This window comes from Prosopis cineraria, unplaced genomic scaffold, assembly GCF_029017545.1.
Source record: "Prosopis cineraria cultivar Desert tree isolate PC_DT_omini unplaced genomic scaffold, ASM2901754v1 PC246, whole genome shotgun sequence".
NCBI lineage: Eukaryota > Viridiplantae > Streptophyta > Magnoliopsida > Fabales > Fabaceae > Prosopis > Prosopis cineraria.
Window position 1 is genome coordinate 39527 of NW_026555573.1, and position 19828 is coordinate 59354.

Consider the following 19828-nt stretch of genomic DNA (forward strand, 5'->3'; position numbering starts at 1 on the left):
TTTTATATTTTTTAATTTTATATTATTTTTGTATCTTCATTTTTTTATAACATGGTTTATTATTTACTGACTTTTAAATTTCATAATATCCTCATATATCTTAACATTTTTATAACCATTTTCCTTTATCTATCTTATGGGTTTATTTTTAAAACCTATTTAACATAATTTTCCCAAAAGGTTTTGGGAACATTGCACATAGATCTAGGATAAAAAAATTAATTACTTACAAATTCTGTCTTTTTATAAATATTGAGCTTTAACATGTAAACGTTGAAATTTGACTGCAAAATAAATTAAAAAAGGAATTAATTTTTTTGTTTAGAATTTCATTGTAATTTTCCCGTCTCAAAATTATCAATTTTTATTTATATTTTGATTTCTTTAAAAATTTAAATAAAATATAAAAATAATAAAATCTCTCTCAATTATGTAAATAATAATTTAATTTTTTAAAATGTCATAATATTAATAAAGTCTCTAGAGATTTTTTTTTAATAACTTTTTTCAAAAAAATTATTTTAACTTTATTAACAAATTATAATTTTTTGTTTAATTCTTGTAATTTTTTTTAAAAAAATTTAATTCTTTAAATAAAAATTGTTAATGAAGTTTATTATTTTAAGAATTTATTTTTCAATAATAAAAATTACATTTGATGAATTATGATTTTTTGTTCAACTATTGTGATTCACATAACAAAAGTTGATATTCTTTAAAACAAAAGTTATCATTGAGATTTATTTTTTAATAATAAAAACTATACTTGATAAATTATAATTTTTAATTCAACTCTTATGATTTATAAAATAAAAATTATAATTTTCTTAAATAAAAGTTTTGATTAAATTTTATTATTTTTAGTAAGAATAAAATAATCTTTTTTCTAAAAAAGTTATTAACAAAGAGAATCCCAAAAATTTCATTCATTAAATTATTATTTATATAATTTAAAAAAATTTTATTATTATTTTTTCTTTAAATAGAGATGAAAATATTTCTTTAAAATAAAAACTAACTTGATGTGAAAAATAATTTAACCTAGCGAAAGGAAATCACACCCCGTCATGGATCTGACATCTGTCACTCACACTGCGAGACTGAACTGGGGAGTAACTTCCCTTCTCTTCACCCTAATGCTAATCCTTCGCATTCCGATCCCTTCCGGTTTTGGCTTTTCAGGTTTCTTCTTCTTCTTCTTCTGCAAAATTTCTTCATTTTCGCTTATTCCTCTCACAAATTCACTTTTGCAGGCACAACCTAGCTTATCTTCGATCTTCGTCTACATGCCCAAAGAGAAGAGCCCTGGCTTGAAGATCCTATGGATCTGGACCATCGGAACCGCCGCGAGTACCCGCTCTGATTCAACTGCCTTTCGATTTTGTTTCTTTGTTCGATTTGAAAACTTTCTCATGCTCGTTTTTGTGGCAGTTTTGGTCACCAGCGTGGTGAGGACGAGATTGAGGGACCTTCAGAACGCCATGAACGCTGACCATCAACATCATCAACAACAACAACAAAACCATGAGGCGTCGCTTGGTTCGGCAGTGGTGGACACTTTCCCTTCTTCTGAAGAATCAAAGCCGGATGATAAAGTCTAGGTGGGGCTACAATCAATCTTTTCTTCCTCTTTGATTGGTCCTTTTTTCGATTGTCTGTTTGAAGGATTCGATTTTGCGATGGGAAAGAGAGCACACGCAAGGTGTTTGTTCAATGTCCTCAGTGAAACTCAGTGCTTTTTTACCCCCCAAAATATTTGAGAGACAATTAGGTTTGAGTTGTCTCAGTGCGCTTTTTTTTTTCCCTTGTTCGGCATTGACTTCCTAAAAGTATGTTTGGTTCGAGGGGAGGGAAGGGGAGGAAAAGGGAGGTGAGGGGGAGGAGGGGGAAGGGAGGAGAGGAGAGCTCCCCCAAATTGGGGAGAGGCTTTGGAGGGGAGGGGAAGGACCTCCTAACCAAATGAGGGGAGGGGAGGGGAGGGGCTCCCCTCCTCTTAACCAAAAATGAGGGGCCCTCCCCTCCCCCCCAACCAAACGGGGCCTAAGGAGGAACCCTCCTCCGCATCCGCTTACTAAATTTGACGGTACAGATTTTGTATTTTGTATTTTTTATTTTTTTAAAGTGAAAAAGGGAAAATTGCTATAATAAAAAATTCAACGGAAATCTAACTGCTAAGAAGGACTTGGGATTGTTTTGAAAAAAAAGTCCTTTGCTGTCAATAATTATTAAAGGTTAAATGCTGTAAAGGGCCTAAAAAAACAAAAAATAAAAATTGAGTAAGGTTTTTTGTTGTTAATATGTTATACAAGATTCTTGGTTGTTAATATGTCACAGGTCTTTCATCATCAATTATTAAACGTCAATATGTAACATAAGGTTTTTTGGTGTCAACATGTGAAATAAGGTTTTTTGGTGTCAATTTATTAAGTCTTGAAGCATGAGGTGCTTTAGTGTCAATATGTCATATACAATGTTTCTTTTATGATATATGCAAATTATCTTCAATGAAAGATATGCAATTTTTTTTTGCACTATATGCGATTGATTTTTAATGAAATGTAATTTTTTTTTCATGTATTCAAATATTACTTGTACATATTATTTGAATATCTCTTACTAATTTTTTTTATAAATATCTTCGAAAGCATATGCAACCTGTCTCCGAGATATGCGATTGATTTTCAATGAAATACAATTTTCCTTCACATATTTGAATATTATTTATTCATATTTGAATATTTCTTGCTAATTTCCCTTATGGATTCTTTTAAAAACATATGCAACTTGTCTTTCACAATATGCAATTGATCTTTAATAAAATGTAATTTTCTTTCATATATTTGCACATGTAAAATGTAATAACCTAGGAGTTTGAATTAAGATTAAAATTTATAATTGAGTATTTTAATAATGTTTGAAACAAATATACCAAGAGGGAATGTTGATCTTGTGGAAATTGTGGTAAGAGTTAATCTGTCAGGTCCTTGTAGGGATGGAAATAAACTAGGCCAAGTTAAGCTTTGGCCAAATGGACATAAGTCTGTATGGTAAGTGAAAAGCTTGAGTCTAACCTAAAGCTTGTGTAAAGTTTTTTTCATGGCTCGGGCTTGAGCCTACCTAAGGCCTGGCCTGGCCTAAAAGCCTACTTAAAAGTAAACATTTTAAATAAGCTTACATTTTAGTTTTCAACGTTTCAAATATATTTTATAACTATTAGTATACAATATATAACTTGATTTATTAATTACAATATATAATAATTACAAAGACTTACTAACTACAATACATTACAACAATAAAGTAATAATATTAAAATTAATATATAAATTCAATCCAATTGAAAATATAATTAAAAATAAAAAGAATAGATTCATTAAAAATTAAAAGACGAAATTGATGTGTGTGATATATTACATAATATGTGTGTGTAAATAGGTCGGCCTGTAGAGCTCATAAGCTAAGCCTTGAAGAAATAAACTTAGCCTATTTAGTTAAATAAACTTAATTAAATGCCTAAACCTGGCCTGAGCCTATAGTAAATAAGCTAGGCCAGCCTAAAGTAGGTCAAGAATGGTGTTCATAGGCTCGGTTTGGTTTGGTTTGGTTTTGGCTAAAAATCAAATCGAACCAAACCATTTGGTTTACTCATAATTGGGACCTGATCGGTTTTATGGAGTTCGATTTGGTTTGGTTTAATTTTCGATTTGGTTTGGTTTGGTTAAGGTCTAAATCGGGTTTCAATGCACTTATTTAATTTTTTTTTCTTTTTTCCATCTTCATAATGGTGCTATGTATTAAAATTAAATCTAATTCTTTTTTGTTCCATTTTTTCATAAATAGAGGTATAAAAATATAATAAAATTTCAATGTGATAATGATAATTAATCATAAAAATTGATATAAGTTTTTTAGATTAAAATTATTTAATATTATACATTTTCATTCAAGTCCTTTGAAAATGTTTATCTATGTATCTATATTTTAATAAATAATGAAAAAATTATTATATAAAATTTAAAATAAAATGCTTCTTTTAGATAAATTGAATACTGAGACTTGCAAATTGTAAATAATTAAATGATGGTCATAGCATCATTGTTATAATTATTTAATATTATGCATTTCCATTCAAGTCCTTTAAAAATGTTTATCCATTACTATAAAAAATTTAAAATAAAATGCTTCTTGTAGATAAATGGTTATATATTTAATAAATAAATAAGTAATATTTTTTAATTAAGTTTGGCTCGGTTTGGTTCGGTTTCTTATACTCAAAATCAAACTTGAACCAAACCAATCGATTCTCATATTATAAAAACCAAAGCAGGCTTTATTGTTGTTCAGTTTTGATCGATTTCTTTTGGTTTGGGTTGGTTTGTATCGATCCTTTCGATTTTGATTGGTTTTGAACACCCTTAGCCAAGATGTATCGGGAGCCTTGCCTATTTCCATCCTTACTTATGATTATTACTATATACTTTCTCCGTTAAAAAATGTAAGGCATTTTTAATTAAATTTCACCATAAAAAAAAGTGGTTACTTATTTCTAAATTAACCTTATATTTTTATATCTACTCTTATTTAATATGGTATTTCATCCTAAAATAAATATAAAGTGATTTATTCAATAGGGATACTTTTGAGAGAGAAAAAAGCCAATGATTATACATTGAAAGATTAAAAATGTCTTATATTTTTTAACATCTAACCCCTCATAAAATGCTTTACATTTTTTAACAGAGAGAGTAATTCTAAACATAGCAGGTTTAAAAAATTAGTTATAATTTTCAAAGTGAAATGCATTGATTCTATTTCTCTTTCATTTTAAATACAATGCTCTTTTTTTTGCTAATAATCTTTTGGTTTATCAGTACCCATTCTTGTAACCATACTTCTTGATGCAAAAGATTAAAGAATCAAACTTCCACATGATTAAATGGGAACCAAAAAAAAAATTCAGGCAGAAAAAAGGGGGGAACAAAAAATCTTGTGGGTGTGGTGTGTGCCGTGTGAGAAATGCATTTGTGTAGGATCCACTTCTTTATGAGGAAGGGATCAACATGATATTTTAAAAAAAATATCCTTTCTATTTTTTAAATTTATATGAACCTTACTTAGGATCAATTACAAATTAATTTTTTTTATAACAAACAAACATTTGTTCTACTTTTTTTTATAACATTTGTTTTATTTTTAATATTTCATTTCCATCAACCCAAACATTATTTGATTGTTGAGTCACTTTTTACCAATTTTTTTTTTCATGTTGTTATCTACAAATCATCCAAGCTAATTGGCCTAAAGATTTCTTCAAATGTCTTGATTATCACCCGAGCAATGATGCAGAGTTTTTGGCCATTTTGAAGGCCTTAATCTTTGCAACAAATTTGCAAAAGTCAATACATACTTTGATTATCTTAAAGTTTTAATGCTTATCCAACATAATTTTTTCAATGAACGCCCCCTTTTATAAAGCTCTCAATGTCATCAAGGATTTTGTAATTAAAAATTGAATAATAATCTTCGATCACATGTTCAAAGAAGTAAATGATTGTACTAATTGTCTAGTTCAAAATACAACTAATGACATTCTTAAAATCACCATTTTAGAAGAATCTTTTTAAACTTTGATATGGCTTGCTTTTTTTTTTTTCTTTTGCAAGGATTTTTCCGAATCCTTGTATTTAAAATACAATGCTATGTTCTTATTCACCAAAGTACCAAATCGTATCCCCCCTTCATTTCAATAATTAAGAAAAATTGAAATAACAAATAAATGTCTTTGTATACTTTAATAAATCTGAATAGCCTAGAGCTATTTTTTTCTTCAAACTTGATCTTAGAGTTTAAGAGGTCTAAAAAGACTGGGCCACTTGTCAATTTTGTTAAGGTCCCTTGAAGATGATATGCCATTAATATAACAATGATGTTTTTAATTCTTTCATTAAAAAATATAAAATATTTTTTAAGGAGTTGGATGTTAAAAAATATAAGGTATTTTTTATCTTTTAAAATGTAATCATTGTCATTTTTTTTAAAAGTGTTCTTACTAATGAATGATTTTATATTTAATGTCAAGTGTTTAATATAGGTAAATATAAAAAGATAGGGTTAGTTTGAAAATAGATAACTACTTTATTAAAAATTAAGATTCAATTAAAAATGCCTTACATTTTTTAATGGAGGGAATATATATATATATATATATATATAACACAATGTTGTATGGTAATTATATAATGGCAAGACTTATATGTATGTAAACTTATACACTTAACATGCTTATGCCTAATCAAATCATAACAAGTAAATCTTAATATTTTAAAAAAAGTAATAATATAGGTTTATTATAGAATATATAATCTATAAAAATAAAAATAAAATAATAAATAAATGTCTTTTTATACTTTAATAAACCTGGATAGCCTAGAGCTTATTTTTCTTCAAACTTGCTCTTAGAGTTTAAGAGGTCTAAAAAGATTGGACCACTTGTCAATTTTCTTAAGGTCCCTTGAAGATGATACGCCATTAATATAACAATGATGTTTTTAATCCCTCTGTTAAAAAATATAAAATATTTTTGAGGAGTTAGATATTAAAAAATATGAGGTATTTTTAGTTTTTTGAAGTGTAATCATTGTTGTTTTTTCAAAAGTGTCCTTATTAATGAATAATTTTATATATATTATAATGTGTTTAATAGGAGTCAATATGAAAAGATAGGGTTAATTTAAAAACAGATAACTACTTTATTAAAAAGTGAGATTCAATTAGAAATGCCTTACATTTTTTAATGAAGGGAGTATATATATATATATATATATATAACACAATGCTGTATGGTAATTATATAAGGGCAAGACTTATATGTATGTAAACTTAAATACTTAATATACTCATGCCTAATCAAATCATAACAAGTTGATCTTAATATGTTAAAAGTATGGGTTTATTATAGAATAAATAACCTATAAAAGATTCATATATATATATATATATACATACATACTTTGATTTATTTGGAAACAAATACATTAAATATATAAAGCTAATTATATAAATTTTTTTCATTATATAATTCAATAATTGACAATTATTATAAGAGCTTATTTTAAGAGAAATTGGGATGAAGAGCTCATTCACAAGTACATTTGAGAGAAGTAACATAGTGAAAAATCTGCAACTCATCTTCCACATTTGACATCTTTCTCCATTGTACTATATATTTTCTTTCATGTTCTACAATGCAGGTTCTCGCTTATAGTGCTGCGCTTGTGGTGGTTTTATCCCTGATTATCAGGATAATTGAGCCCGAGGCTTCTCCAAATATTTTAATTACCATCAAAGCATTAATATACTCTATATAAAATGTTTTTAATTGAATTATGTAAATCAATAAAAGTTGATTATCTAATTAAAAGCATAGCAATTTTTTAATTTTGCCCGTAATTATTGTGAATAAAAAAATATATTTCTTTTTTTAAAGTAAATTTATAAAAGTACTTATCTTTTTCTCTTTTTAATTTAATAAGGATATAATAATCTATTCATTACAAAATATACTAACAACTTCTTATATTTAAAAATAAAAAAAATTTTAAAATTCTTTTTATATATGGAGATAAAGGGATTAAAACTTTTGGGTACTCTGAAGGCCATAATCTCTGCAGTGAGCTTGCTAAAGTTGTTTTATTCTCTGATTATCTTCAATCTTTAACGCTTTCTCGACATAACTTTTCCTATGAAAACCTTGTTTATGAAATTCTCAACAATGTCGGGGCTTTTGTAATTAAAAATTGGATGATCCCCTTTAATCACGTGTTTAAAGAAGAAATAATTGTACCGATTGTCTAGCTCAAGATAAAACCAACAGCATTCTCAAAATCACCAATTTTGAAAAATATTTTTAAACTTAGATAGAGCTTGACTACTTTTTTCTTTTTTTTTTGGCAAGGTTTTTTACGTAAAATTGTATTTAAAAAACAATGCCATGTTATTATTCACCAAAGTACCAAATCATATCTCCTCTTCATTTCAATAATTAAAAAAATACTGAAATAATAAATAAATGTCTTCTTGTACTTCAAGAAATCTGGACAACCTACAGCTCATTTCTTCCAAACTTGATCTTAGAATGTAAGAGGCCTGAAAAGACCGGACCACTTGTCAATTTTGTTAAGGTCCCATGAAGATGATATGCCATTAATATAACAATGATGTTTTTAATATATATTTATATATATTTGATACCTTTTTGTTACTGTACTATATATTTTCTTTCATGTTCTGCAATGCAGGTTCTTCCAAAAATCTTCTTGAGATTTGTTTTAGGGTTAAAATACATTTTTAATTTTGAATTTTTCTTCAAGAATAATTTTACTTTTGTACTAATAAATGTGACAATTTTATTTTTAAATTATTTTTTTGAGGAGTGCTAGGTACTTTGTAGAAACAGTTTTTTGCTCCTAAAAAAAAGTTTAAAAATAAAATTATTTCACATGTGTATCAATATAGGAGCAAAATTGCTCCTTGAAAAAAAATTTAAGAATAAAATTGTATTTTAACTCTCTAGCATAACTTGACTTAATTTTTTTTTTGTTTTCCCCTGACTTTGTATTTAAATTTAAAAGACAATGCTAAGTTCTTTTTCTGAGTTATGTTTTTAACCTCATTTTTCGCTTTATTTTATCGTGTTTCCCCCCTACAAAGCATGGAGAATCCAAATCCAAATTCTCCAGGCTTCACCAGAGAAAATTATTTAACATTGTGGGAAATAAAATATTGAAAATGTGATTCACTGAAAGGACAACATCGACAGGTCATGAGAAAGCTCGTTCTTCTTCGAAAGCTGCAATATTTTTCAAGATTAATCACGCGTAGATCTCGGGATAGGGAGATAAATGGTCTTTTTTTTTTTTCACTTTCTTTTTTCCATCTTTTCTTCTCATCATCATAAAATCAAAATTTTAACAATTTAAATTTAATATTTAATAAATTATTATTTTAATTTTAAATAAAATATATAAATAAATTTAAATTATTAAAATTTAATATAAATATTTTAAAACTATAATATTTTAATGACATATTTTGTATAAAATTATAAAAATAATATTATTAACAATTAAATTTGAAATCTTGACAATATTTGATCTTACAATAATAAAGAAAAACATGGGGAAATTTGAGGGTCAGAAAAATAAATGGGGAGGGATGTCTCCATTTTCATTATTTTCCATTTTCCTCTTTTTTTCTCACCACTCTTGAATCAAAATTTTAACAGGTTTAATTTAATATTTAGTGAAATTATTATTTTATTTTTAATTATAAATATATAAATAAATTTGAACTATTAAAATTTTCATCTAAATATTTTAAAAATATAATATTTTATATAAAATGATAATAATAATTTTATGGTAGATTATTATGGTAAATTAAATTTGAACAATTAAAAACTTTTGATGTGATAAAAGGAAAAATAAGGAGGAAAATAAAAAATAAAACAAAAAGCGACATCCCTTGCCCACCGACAGAGGTGTCTCCAAATTTTATCATATTTTTTAATAAAAACTCCTTCAATTAAAAGTTATAAAGTATTTTTAATCAAAATTTAACTTTTAATAAATAAGTTATTTAATTTTAAATTAATTTTATTTTTTATATTTATTTTTATTTAATAAAATATTTTACCTTAAAAAAATATAAAATAGTTTATTTAATGAAAACACTTTAAAAAAATAATATTTTTTAATGAAGAAAGTGATAAGAAAAACATAACTCTATTCCTATATTTTGTTTGAGTTTTATTATAATTTTCTGCATTTTTTTGCAGTAATATAAGTTTCTATATTTTTTTGGAACGTTTTAAATTTTTTCATAAATAGTATTATAAAAATTTAAAATATTAAAAAAAAGTGTAAAAATATCTAGCAAAACTTGAGCATACTCAAGATTATGTTTTCCTAAAAAATATTAAATGAATTAGTTTTTGAAACAGATGGAGGGGCCCACTACCGCGACTGTTACTTTACTCGGAACGTGGACGGAAGTGGCCTCTACTCTTCGACGCAACCAAACTTCTTCACGCTCGCTCACATCACACACAATTCGTTTTGCTTTTCTTTTCAATTCCTGATTCCTCTTTTACCTAATTTCCCTTCATCTTTTTCCGCTTCCTTTTTCTCTCTGTCATCGCGATTCTTTGACGGCGAAGATCGTTTCCTTTTACAGGTTTACTCCATTTTTCATCACCTTTGTAGTGCATTTCCTTCTAAACTCATTTCTCAAATTTGTTTTCAATGCATTCTGCTTCTGCATGTACATTTACTTCTTCTTCTTTTTTCTTGGTGGTTTGATTTGTTTGTTTTGATGATTTTAATTCGTGGGTTGTACTTTTTACTGATTTTTCTTTTTGGTGTTGTGTTTACTGTTTAGATCTTTGACAGTTCGTTCTGAAATCTGCTAGAGATGGCAAAAGCTGGCGCGTTGGATCTGGCGTATGGTGTCGGAGGAAAGATTGAGAAAGCCGAAGTCCTGTCTGCTGTTGACAAGTATATATTCTCAATTATCTTTCTGATTTGAAGCTGCGAGTCTCGGTTTTGCTTCTTGCAATGACAGTTCTTTGTTCGTTTGTTTGTTTCTTTTTTGTTTTTTTTGTTTTTTGCATTGATGTTTTAATTTGTATCTTAGTGGGGGGTCTCGTTTTCTCTCTGATTCCCAGTGTAGATTATACTTCATTCTAGCCTTATATCGATGGAAATAATAATCCAGGGGGGAAAATGTGGCATTCGTATTAACGTTGATTATCTTAGAAAAGAAGAATGTAGGAAATCCTGTTATGCTGGTCCTGATGCTATATGCTTCTGATTGATGCGTGATGCCTTCTTTGGGCTTGTGGAAAACGACTAGCTGTCAGTCTGTGTGTCCTGTTCAATGCATTTGCCAGATGATTCTGCTTGTGGATGTTTTTACTTCCTTTTTTTTTTTTTTGAGCGGAAAGTCAAATGTCATGCCTCACCTAACTACCCACTACTAGAACTGGGTGTGCCAATAATGGGTAAAAAGAACCGACATAGGTACACGACTTAAAATGGTTTATTTTATATAGGTTCAAAGAACCGATACAAACTTGCCAAAAATGGATTTGCCAATAAATTCCACTACTTTATATCTATTTTAATGAATCATAGTGATCCTTGCGTCATAGTGTACCGAACTATCACCTTCACACAACTGCACCTGATAGTCAATGTTTGGATTACGCTTAGCCAAGCCACTGGGGAAATTGGTGATTAGAATAAATTGGGTGATTTAGGCCTAGTTTGTTTGAATAGTGATTCCAAAATTCCTCAATGTGGGATTGAATTGGCACTCACTAAATATCTAAATTTGATTCGTTTAAACAAGGATTAGTGAAACCCAGAAGGTTTGGTCCAAAGGAATTTCGTTGACTCTGCTAGATCAAGCATAGATGCCGTGCTGGTGACCAGACGGAGAAGTGGGCTGGTTAAATTGTGCACAAGGAGACGGCCAAATCCCCCCCCCCAGGGTGCCCCCCTCACTACTTGACCAACTACAAAAAAAAAAAAAAAAGGAGTGATGCGGAGAAAATTGAAAATTTTACTACATTAGTTACTTGGTTACTTGTGAAAATTGATCCATATAAATTATATATGTATGTAAGTAAATAAAAGTGTTGCTGTATTAAAATACCTGAGATTTGGTTGTATTAACTGCTGCTCTCCGTGGTCTGAAGTTCCAAAGTTATGTTTCAGGTATGAGAAGTATCACGTTTCTTATGGAGGTGATTTGGAAGAGAGAAAAGCCAACTACACCGATATGGTGAGAACTTAGAGATACTCGTATTTAGCAATCAACATTTTGAAGTTTTCTCTATATCTTGCGCTAATTAACCTTCGTGTCATCTACATGCTATAAGCTACGTCAAACTTTATCTGATTCTAGAGTGCCCCATGACAAATGTACATCTACAGGATTTACAATCATCCCTTTTTTCCCCAAGATCATGCTGAAACTATTTGTGAATGTTACTGAGATATCCTTGCCGGTTTTATCACCTAGTACCCTATCATCTCATCACATTGTCAAGTTGATTTACAATTAAGCTTTATTGACATCTGTAATAGGCTAAACTTCTGGCTTACAGTTCAGTATAAACTTCGTCTTAATATTGTCACATACTTTTTTTTTTTTTTTTTGGTTTCTGCAATTTGAAAGATTTTCAAATTATGTGGCATTGAAACAATTTCCAAATTACTATTTTTCTATCCAGGTAGTTTACTCAAACAATATATATATATATATAGACACCTAAGTAGTTACATTGGTTATCAAGCAAGGCTGGTTTGGATGATTAGCTTATAGCTTAATAACCTGTGCTTTTATGAAATTGGGAATTTTCTATGATTTATCTTAGTTAGAATCAACTTGATTGTATATAGAAAACAAAAAACTAAGATTTTTATGTGTCCTGCAGGTTAATAAATACTACGATCTTGTTACCAGCTTTTATGAATTTGGCTGGGGGGAGTCTTTCCACTTTGCACCCAGGTGTCCGTTTGCCTCATTCTTGGACAAATTGTACAATTATTTTAATTTTTTTTATTACTAATTCACACTGCTATTTTCTTGGTTATCAAGATGGAAAGGGGAATCTCTGCAAGAAAGCATCAAGCGACATGAGCACTTTCTTGCTTTACAACTTGGTTTGAAGCCTGGACAGAAGGTGTTTGTATTCATTACTTGTATATGGTTTTCTGTTTTGGATTAGACTTGAGCATTGTTTCTGATGTCTTTGCAGGTCAACAAATAAAAAAAAGACTTCCGAATTAAAAAAAAAGCCTAACGTCGCAACAATAAGCTGTAAAAGCAATTCACTTGTTTGTAAAATTCCACATTTGTCATATTATTATTGAATAATAATTTGATGGCAGAACTTAAAAGAAATTATTAAATATTTTTCATAGAAAATAATTTAGAATTCTTTTTTTTTTTGGTTAAATTTAGGTTTTGGACGTTGGATGTGGAATTGGGGGACCTATGAGGGAAATTGCTCGATTCAGGTTTGCTAATCTTCCTGTATTTTTTTTTCTTTGATAGTTATTGCTTATTCAGTTTTCATAATTGGGTTATACTCTGATTCGCCTCTCTATTCAGCTTGCTTTTTGGGGTATAACGAGAATATATTCAATAAACTCTATAAAATGACTTCATATTTATTGGAAAAGAATATACGTGATGAAGAATTACTTTATGCCAAAACAATATCCATATTCATATTCCTTCAATTGGAATCTCTCGTCATAGAGATAGTTTACATTAGTGAGGAAGGTGTAAATGCGTTGTAATCCTAATATGTCTAGCTTCCCTTTTCGCGAGTAAAATTGCAGTTACAAGCTTTACTCTATTTGTGCAGCATGACATCAATTATAGGATTGAACAACAATGAGTATCAAATAACCAGAGGAAAGGTATGCAGTGTCATCTTGATCTTTTTGTACTATCCTTGAATCTAGTTGATGACTTGTTATAAATTATGAACATTGGTTTAGTATCTGTATCCCATGTTTCTGAAATTATATTTTCTGATAAAGCATTAAGCACACGTTCATGACAATCTTGTGGTACTTGTTTGACAATGTGATATTCCTTGTTCATAAAGGAATCGTGCAGATTTGCATATTCTGTGGTCTATAGATGATAGTTCTTGATAATTAATCTTATATACCTACTAACACGTTTGTCTACAGGAGCTCAATCGCAGAACTGGAGTGGATAAGACTTGCAATTTTGTCAAGGTTGATGTTTCGAATTTCAATTTTTATATTTCAGTGAATTGTGTTAAAGTGGACTCTTTAATAATATGATGATATATTTTGATAATGCAGGCCGACTTCATGAAAATGCCGTTCCCAGACAATTCTTTTGATGCAATATATGCAATTGAAGCTACTTGCCATGCTCCGGATGCTGTATGTGGCAGTTAATCATGTTCAACAAAGTTTGATGTTTTTACTCCTTTCTTTTGTTTTTATTTTTAGTTTAACTCTCTTCTCTTTCTATTTTTTTGTTTCCTGATATGGTTAGTATGGATGTTATAAAGAAATCTATAGAGTGTTGAAGCCAGGCCAATATTTTGCTGCGTATGAGTGGTGCATGACTGATGCCTTTGACCCCAGTAATCAAGAACACCAAAAAATAAAGGTATGATGCAGAAGAATTGAAAGAATTTTATTTGACATTACTTATTCATTCTCAAGGTTTTAAATTTGGAAACTAAAATTCATATGTACAGGCAGAAATTGAGCTCGGTGATGGGCTTCCCGACATTAGGTTGACCTCAAAGTGTCTTGAAGCTCTAAAGCAAGCAGGATTTGAGGTGAACACCCGCCTGTTGTTACCATAAGCTTATTGTTTGAACATTTATAAGATGGACAATGTAGTTGGCTGAGTGGTATGTTCGTTCCTTTTACAAAGATCATCTGGGAAAAAGATATTGCGGTCGATTCTGCTATCCCTTGGTACTTGCCATTAGATACAAATCACTTCTCGATGAGTAGTTTCCGTCTGACATACGTTGGCCGACTTTTCACCAGAAACATGGTAATACTACTGATCACCGTTGTATTCTTAAAATGTCTGCATGTTGCTAAAAGTTATAGGATACATGTACTCTCACGAAGACACGTATGTTAGATCTGATACTTACCCTATCGGTTTTAGTTTATTGATCAGAGCTACCTGTGTACCTCTCTAGTGTGCTAATATTTAAAATTTTTGCATTGGTTGATTGGCTGGTTGTTATGTAAGTATTCGCAAACTATACTTCTCTCTACTGTGCTAATATTTAAAATCTTCATCACAGCCAGCCAATTAATCGATATGAAAATTTCTTAATATTAGCACAGTAGAGAGATATATAGGCAGAAACTAAAAAAATACGGGGGGTATCAAAGCTAACATTCCTTCATGTCTTTGAGATAGTGTTGACATAGCATAATGGCGTCACACAGTACATATAACCAATCCCACCTGTAGAATAAGGCTTGTTATTGTTGTTGTATATTGGTTGATTGGCTCTCTGAATTTATTTCTAGGTCAAGACTCTGGAGTATCTCGGACTAGCACCTAAGGGAAGTCTCAGGGTTCAACAATTTCTAGAAAAGGCTGCGGAGGGACTTGTTGAAGGTGGCAAGTAAGTATTTATTTTTAATCCATCGGTTACATATCTGAACTGCTGATTAAATTTAGGCTGCGTTTGATACATAGAAAATGGATTTGATGGACAGAAAAGATGAGAGAAAGCCTTTTTATTGTGTTTGATAGATCGGAAAATGATTTCCTTAGAAAGGGAGCTTCATATACTTATGGCAAAAAACTTTCCAATTCTCATTCTCTTTTTCATTCTCATTTTGCACCAAACGTCCCATTCAGAATTTGATGACGATAGTTTTTTATCCCTCTTTTAGAAATTTTAATATTTTGATTAATTATAAAAGAAGCAGACTTTGGATGTTAGCCACAAACGTATAAATTAGAAAATTTGAATCCATTTGGTTTCTATTTTTAAAAACAAAAAAATTTAAAAAACTCATGGATATGTGCTTTGGATTTAATTGTTTTCAAAATTGTTCACTCTTGTTTTTAAAAATAAAAAATGAAAACATCTTAAAGTTATTTTCATTTTATTTTTCTGGTTTTCAAAGCACACTATATTTAGTTATTGAAAAATATAGTTAATTTAATCAATTTCTCTCAAACCATCGCAAAAAAATTTTTTTTTAAATTGATAAAACAGTTTTTAAAAAACAATAGGGAAAAGAACAACTAGGCTGTTGGACAGTCAAAATCTAAACAGTTCTATGTTATAACTTCAGACAATGCTCTCTCTCATTGTGATTAGTAACCTATACGCATGACTAGGAGACAATTCCGAAACCAAACCCACCCCCTACCCCAAAAAAAAAAAGAAAGAAAGAAGAAAGAAAAGAAAAAATGAATCTTAAACAATACTTGGTGGACCAAAAAGTATTTCTTTAAGAAGAAAATGAAAAATGTATTTTTAAACAATATTTTTCTACCTACTAAATATTTTATTATTATTTAAGCGCATGACTTTACCTGAAAGCCCGAAACTTGACATGAACGTGTCTATTTTCAGGAAAGAGATTTTCACACCAATGTATTTCTTTCTGGCACGGAAGCCTCTTTCAGGTAATTGAGGCCTGCAGGCGCTAGCATGTTAGATTTGTAAGTATATGCTTACTAAATAATAGTCTTTGCTAAAGTGAATGTTCACCAATGTAGTTTCTTCACATTGTTTAGGGCTACTGACCCGCCTCGCTTTCTGTATTTTCTATGCTTAAGCATTTAGTTAACCTCCTGATTTGGATACAACCTTCAAACCCTGCGTTATTTTACTGTTTGTGTTAATCTCATTCACTTTCTTGTGTCTTTGCTGTTAAATATTTGAATTAAAATATGATAAATATTCTAGTTTTAGGCAGACGCATGTATACTTTGTTGTAAAAAAGTACTCCTCCCTTAAAAAATGTATGATATTTTTAGTTTGTCGATGTGTAATCATTGTTTTTTTTTCCAAAAGTGTCCCTATTGATAATAACTTTATATTTATTGTAAGGTTTAATAGGGATAAATATGAAAAGAATGGTTAATTAATAAAACGATAACTATTTTATTGGGGGTAAGATTCAATTAAAATGTCTTACATTTTTAAACAGAGGAGTAGTATTTACTTATCTAATATATACTCCGAACTATTATTATATTGAAGTATCATATCGCTGTGTTTGATTGAAATACTGGATAATATGATCTAAGACATGAAATCTGGGTGAACTAAACTCTTAGAATGATACCCAATACGGATGATTTGTACTTAGTAATAAGGGATACTTGAGACTTACACACACACACACACATGTATAAATCATATGAAAAATTGGATATAATTTTTTTTATATAAAGGGGGTCAAAGGACCCAATAATTATCTTTTATTTGAGAGAGATGCATTTAGTGCAAGTTTGTTTTCTCGTTGCAAAAATGATTTTGCAATTTTAAGACAAGTCACTCTTACATGTAATTTTGATTTAAAACCAACTTGAAATCAAACATGTACTAGTGTTCTTAGTTTTACTTAATTGCGTTTGTTTTTAGTCTCTATTTTTATTTCATTATTCTTAGTTCTTTTAGTTTGATTCGTCTGTCCTATTAGTTCTTGTAGCTTTAAAAATACATATAAGGACCATGAGTGGCACTAACAGAATTAATTTACTAACATGTATTTAATCCGCAGTTTTTTGCTAATATATACTTATCTCCTGTATTTTGTTTAAGCCAAATTTAAAATATTTTTTTCATTTACCTTTTATTTTTAATCTTGCTTGGTCAATTTATTTATGTCATCAACATATTTTTAGCGTGTCATCAAAGAAATTAGTATGGTTACAGCAAAACTACCTCCATCAGTGTTATCTCATGTTGTTTATGTATATTTTTAAAATTATAAAGATTAAGATTGCAGATTGATCAAACTATGATGACTGGAAATAATAAAATAAAATTATAAAGACTAAAAACAAAATGCAATTCAATCAAATCACAAGGAACATATTGTGTTTCCTACAAAACATTGAAACAAAGGTTTCTTTTTTTTAATGTGTGTATATTATATATATATATATTCGAAATAAAAAAGGGGTTTTCTTAGCTATCCAGTATCTAGTAAAATATAATCCTATCTAAATAGTGTCATAATTTGAATTTGAACAATGGCCATAATTTTTCCGTCCTCTGCTATAAATATTGAGGATAATGAATGGTTAATATTTCTAACTAATTAATATCCAAATTAACGGTACAATTCAAAAATAAATTACTAATGGTTCAAGGTTTTTAGTAAAAATCACACTCTTTGAATTTTATGCTTCAACAAAATGAATTTTAATTTAATATTAAAAGATTACTCTTTAATTTGGTCATAAAATATCAATTTAAACCTTAATAGATTTCCCCAATCCTCTTCAAATATTGGCTCTGAATCGCTGATGCATCCAAATTTAGTTTTTCTTGGGCAAAAATATAATTTGAAATCAGAATGTTTGAATTTATAGAATTCCTCTTAAAGTAATTGTTTGAATTCCAACCGCACCAGGTCTAAAAACCGGGAAAAAAAATTCTGCTTATAATTTGTTTTATTAAAAATTTGAAACTTGAGAGACTCTCTAGTTTTATTAATTTTTGTTAAATCCCAGTTCACTATCCGTTGTAGAGTTCTTATTCTCAAGCCACATTACAGCCCCCAAGTTAAAAACAGGAATGAATACCACACCACATAATAATAATTATTAAAAAAAACGTGCTCTGTCGGGAAAAAAATAATAAAACCAAATGTTTTCTGGCATCAGATAGCCACCCACCAAATGTCTCATCGTCTCTTCCAAGTGCTGCGTTCAATGTATTCTCTGAACTAATGTTTTTAATGCACGTATGGCCAAAATAATCTTTGACTTGTCTTTCCAGTGGTCTCTCTCTACCACACAATTTGGCAAATTGAGAGAATATTCCTCAATGATCAAATAACAAATTTGTATTGAAAATTGGAAACAATTACACTAAAGACATGTAAGAATAAATATAAAATTAAAATCAATGTCAATCATAATGTGTACAGTGAGGTATAATAAAAGGTTACTGCACATGAATAATTATTTAAATAGTAACATTTTCATTTCTTTTAACTGAACTTTGTTTAAAAAAAAAATTGGTCAAATAAGTGCTTTAACATTGTTGTAGGTAAAGGGTCAATCACAGTAAGGCACGTCCTAATCATAACATACATTTAAAAATTATTTTTTATTTATATTTTAAAAATTTAGTTGACTTGTTATATTGAAAAATGAGGGGGAAATATTTTCATTATATGCTTATAATATCATATTAAAATAATTTGTTTTGGCCAAAAAAGAAGCATATTAACATAATCTGAGATTGTGTAGTTTTTAAATTTTAGCTTTGGTAATAGACTCAGAAATAAAAAGAGTGTTTTTATATTTTTTATGTGCATGAAATAATAAATTCTAAACCAGGAAATGTTGTGGTTTAAGTTTTAATTTATGTAAGGATAATTCATAAAATAAATTAAAATTTATAAAATATAATTTATTTTTACATTAAAAAATTATAAAATAGAACACGCAATTATGTATATTTTAATTTATGTGTGGATAAGACATCTGGAAATGATATATGCATGGATAACAAATTCTGAGGTAATTATCTGAGGGATAAAACAAGTTATTGTAGATAGTTTTTTATTTATATTTTAAATTTACATGAGAAAGTAAAATGGATAAAAATAAGTTGCCTTTACAATACGGAAGGAAAAAAAAAATTAAAACAAAACATATATTTTAAATTTTTTAAAATTTCACGGTATATAACAATTTATGGAAATAAAATTATTTGGTGTCTTCGTATATAAAAAAGTTATTTGGTGTCTGTACTGGATGTGACAAATTCTCTAAAATAAGATAAAATATTTTATTTTTATATAAATAATTTGCTGATTATTTCAAAATTAGCAACACTAAAACTGAATGTACCACATGGGTAGGGGTGGGAATATGCTAAGGCCTCTATCAAAGGCTTACATTCTAACCTATTTCAAGCCCAATCTATCCTATGCCACTGAATGGACTTAGGCCAAGTTCAAACCATTACTTAGATCTATTTAGTTAAATAGGTTAGACTTAATTTTTCAAAGCTTAACCTACGAATCTAATA

The 19828-nt window shown here is 28.9% G+C and overlaps 2 protein-coding genes across 4 annotated transcripts; both read left to right on the top strand.

Annotated features, from left to right (window-relative positions):
• The first annotated feature begins 902 nt into the window (after positions 1–902).
• On the top strand, positions 903–1783 carry LOC129296048 (uncharacterized). 2 transcript variants are annotated; one of them, XR_008589685.1, is made up of 3 exons: positions 912–1182; positions 1254–1350; positions 1432–1783. XR_008589685.1 is itself a non-coding variant. In XM_054934646.1 (2 exons), the coding sequence occupies exons 1-2, from the start codon at positions 1068–1070 to the stop codon at positions 1599–1601; spliced, it is 453 nt and encodes a 150-aa protein (XP_054790621.1). In that variant the 5' UTR covers positions 903–1067; the 3' UTR covers positions 1602–1783. The 2 variants fall into 2 exon arrangements, 1 of the variants encoding a protein (XP_054790621.1); XM_054934646.1 differs by having other exon boundaries at positions 903–1350.
• Positions 1784–10053: 8270 nt separating this feature from the next.
• LOC129296047 (cycloartenol-C-24-methyltransferase-like) lies at positions 10054–16474 on the top strand. 2 transcript variants are annotated; one of them, XM_054934644.1, is made up of 14 exons: positions 10054–10233; positions 10438–10553; positions 11778–11844; positions 12500–12573; positions 12664–12748; positions 13030–13085; positions 13439–13493; positions 13773–13820; positions 13911–13994; positions 14110–14226; positions 14318–14401; positions 14500–14625; positions 15120–15217; positions 16184–16474. In XM_054934644.1, exons 2-14 carry the CDS (start codon positions 10471–10473, stop codon positions 16242–16244), a joined length of 1038 nt encoding a protein of 345 aa, XP_054790619.1. In that variant the 5' UTR covers positions 10054–10233; positions 10438–10470; the 3' UTR covers positions 16245–16474. The 2 variants fall into 2 exon arrangements, with proteins under 2 accessions (XP_054790619.1, XP_054790620.1); XM_054934645.1 differs by having other exon boundaries at positions 10469–10553.
• The last annotated feature ends 3354 nt before the right edge of the window (positions 16475–19828 follow it).

What these genes read in the sequence shown, in the direction of transcription:
- LOC129296048 (XM_054934646.1), top strand. Translation starts at nt 1,068, where the DNA reads ATGGATCTGACATCTGTCACTCACACTGCGAGACTGAACTGGGGAGTA. An exon ending in GACCATCGGAACCGCCGCGA is followed by an intron (nt 1,351 to 1,431) that starts GTACCCGCTCTG and finishes TTTTTGTGGCAG; the next exon opens with TTTTGGTCACCAGCGTGGTG.
- LOC129296047 (XM_054934644.1), top strand. Translation starts at nt 10,471, where the DNA reads ATGGCAAAAGCTGGCGCGTTGGATCTGGCGTATGGTGTCGGAGGAAAG. An exon ending in AGGGAAATTGCTCGATTCAG is followed by an intron (nt 13,086 to 13,438) that starts GTTTGCTAATCT and finishes CTATTTGTGCAG; the next exon opens with CATGACATCAATTATAGGAT. An exon ending in TAAAGCAAGCAGGATTTGAG is followed by an intron (nt 14,402 to 14,499) that starts GTGAACACCCGC and finishes CCTTTTACAAAG; the next exon opens with ATCATCTGGGAAAAAGATAT.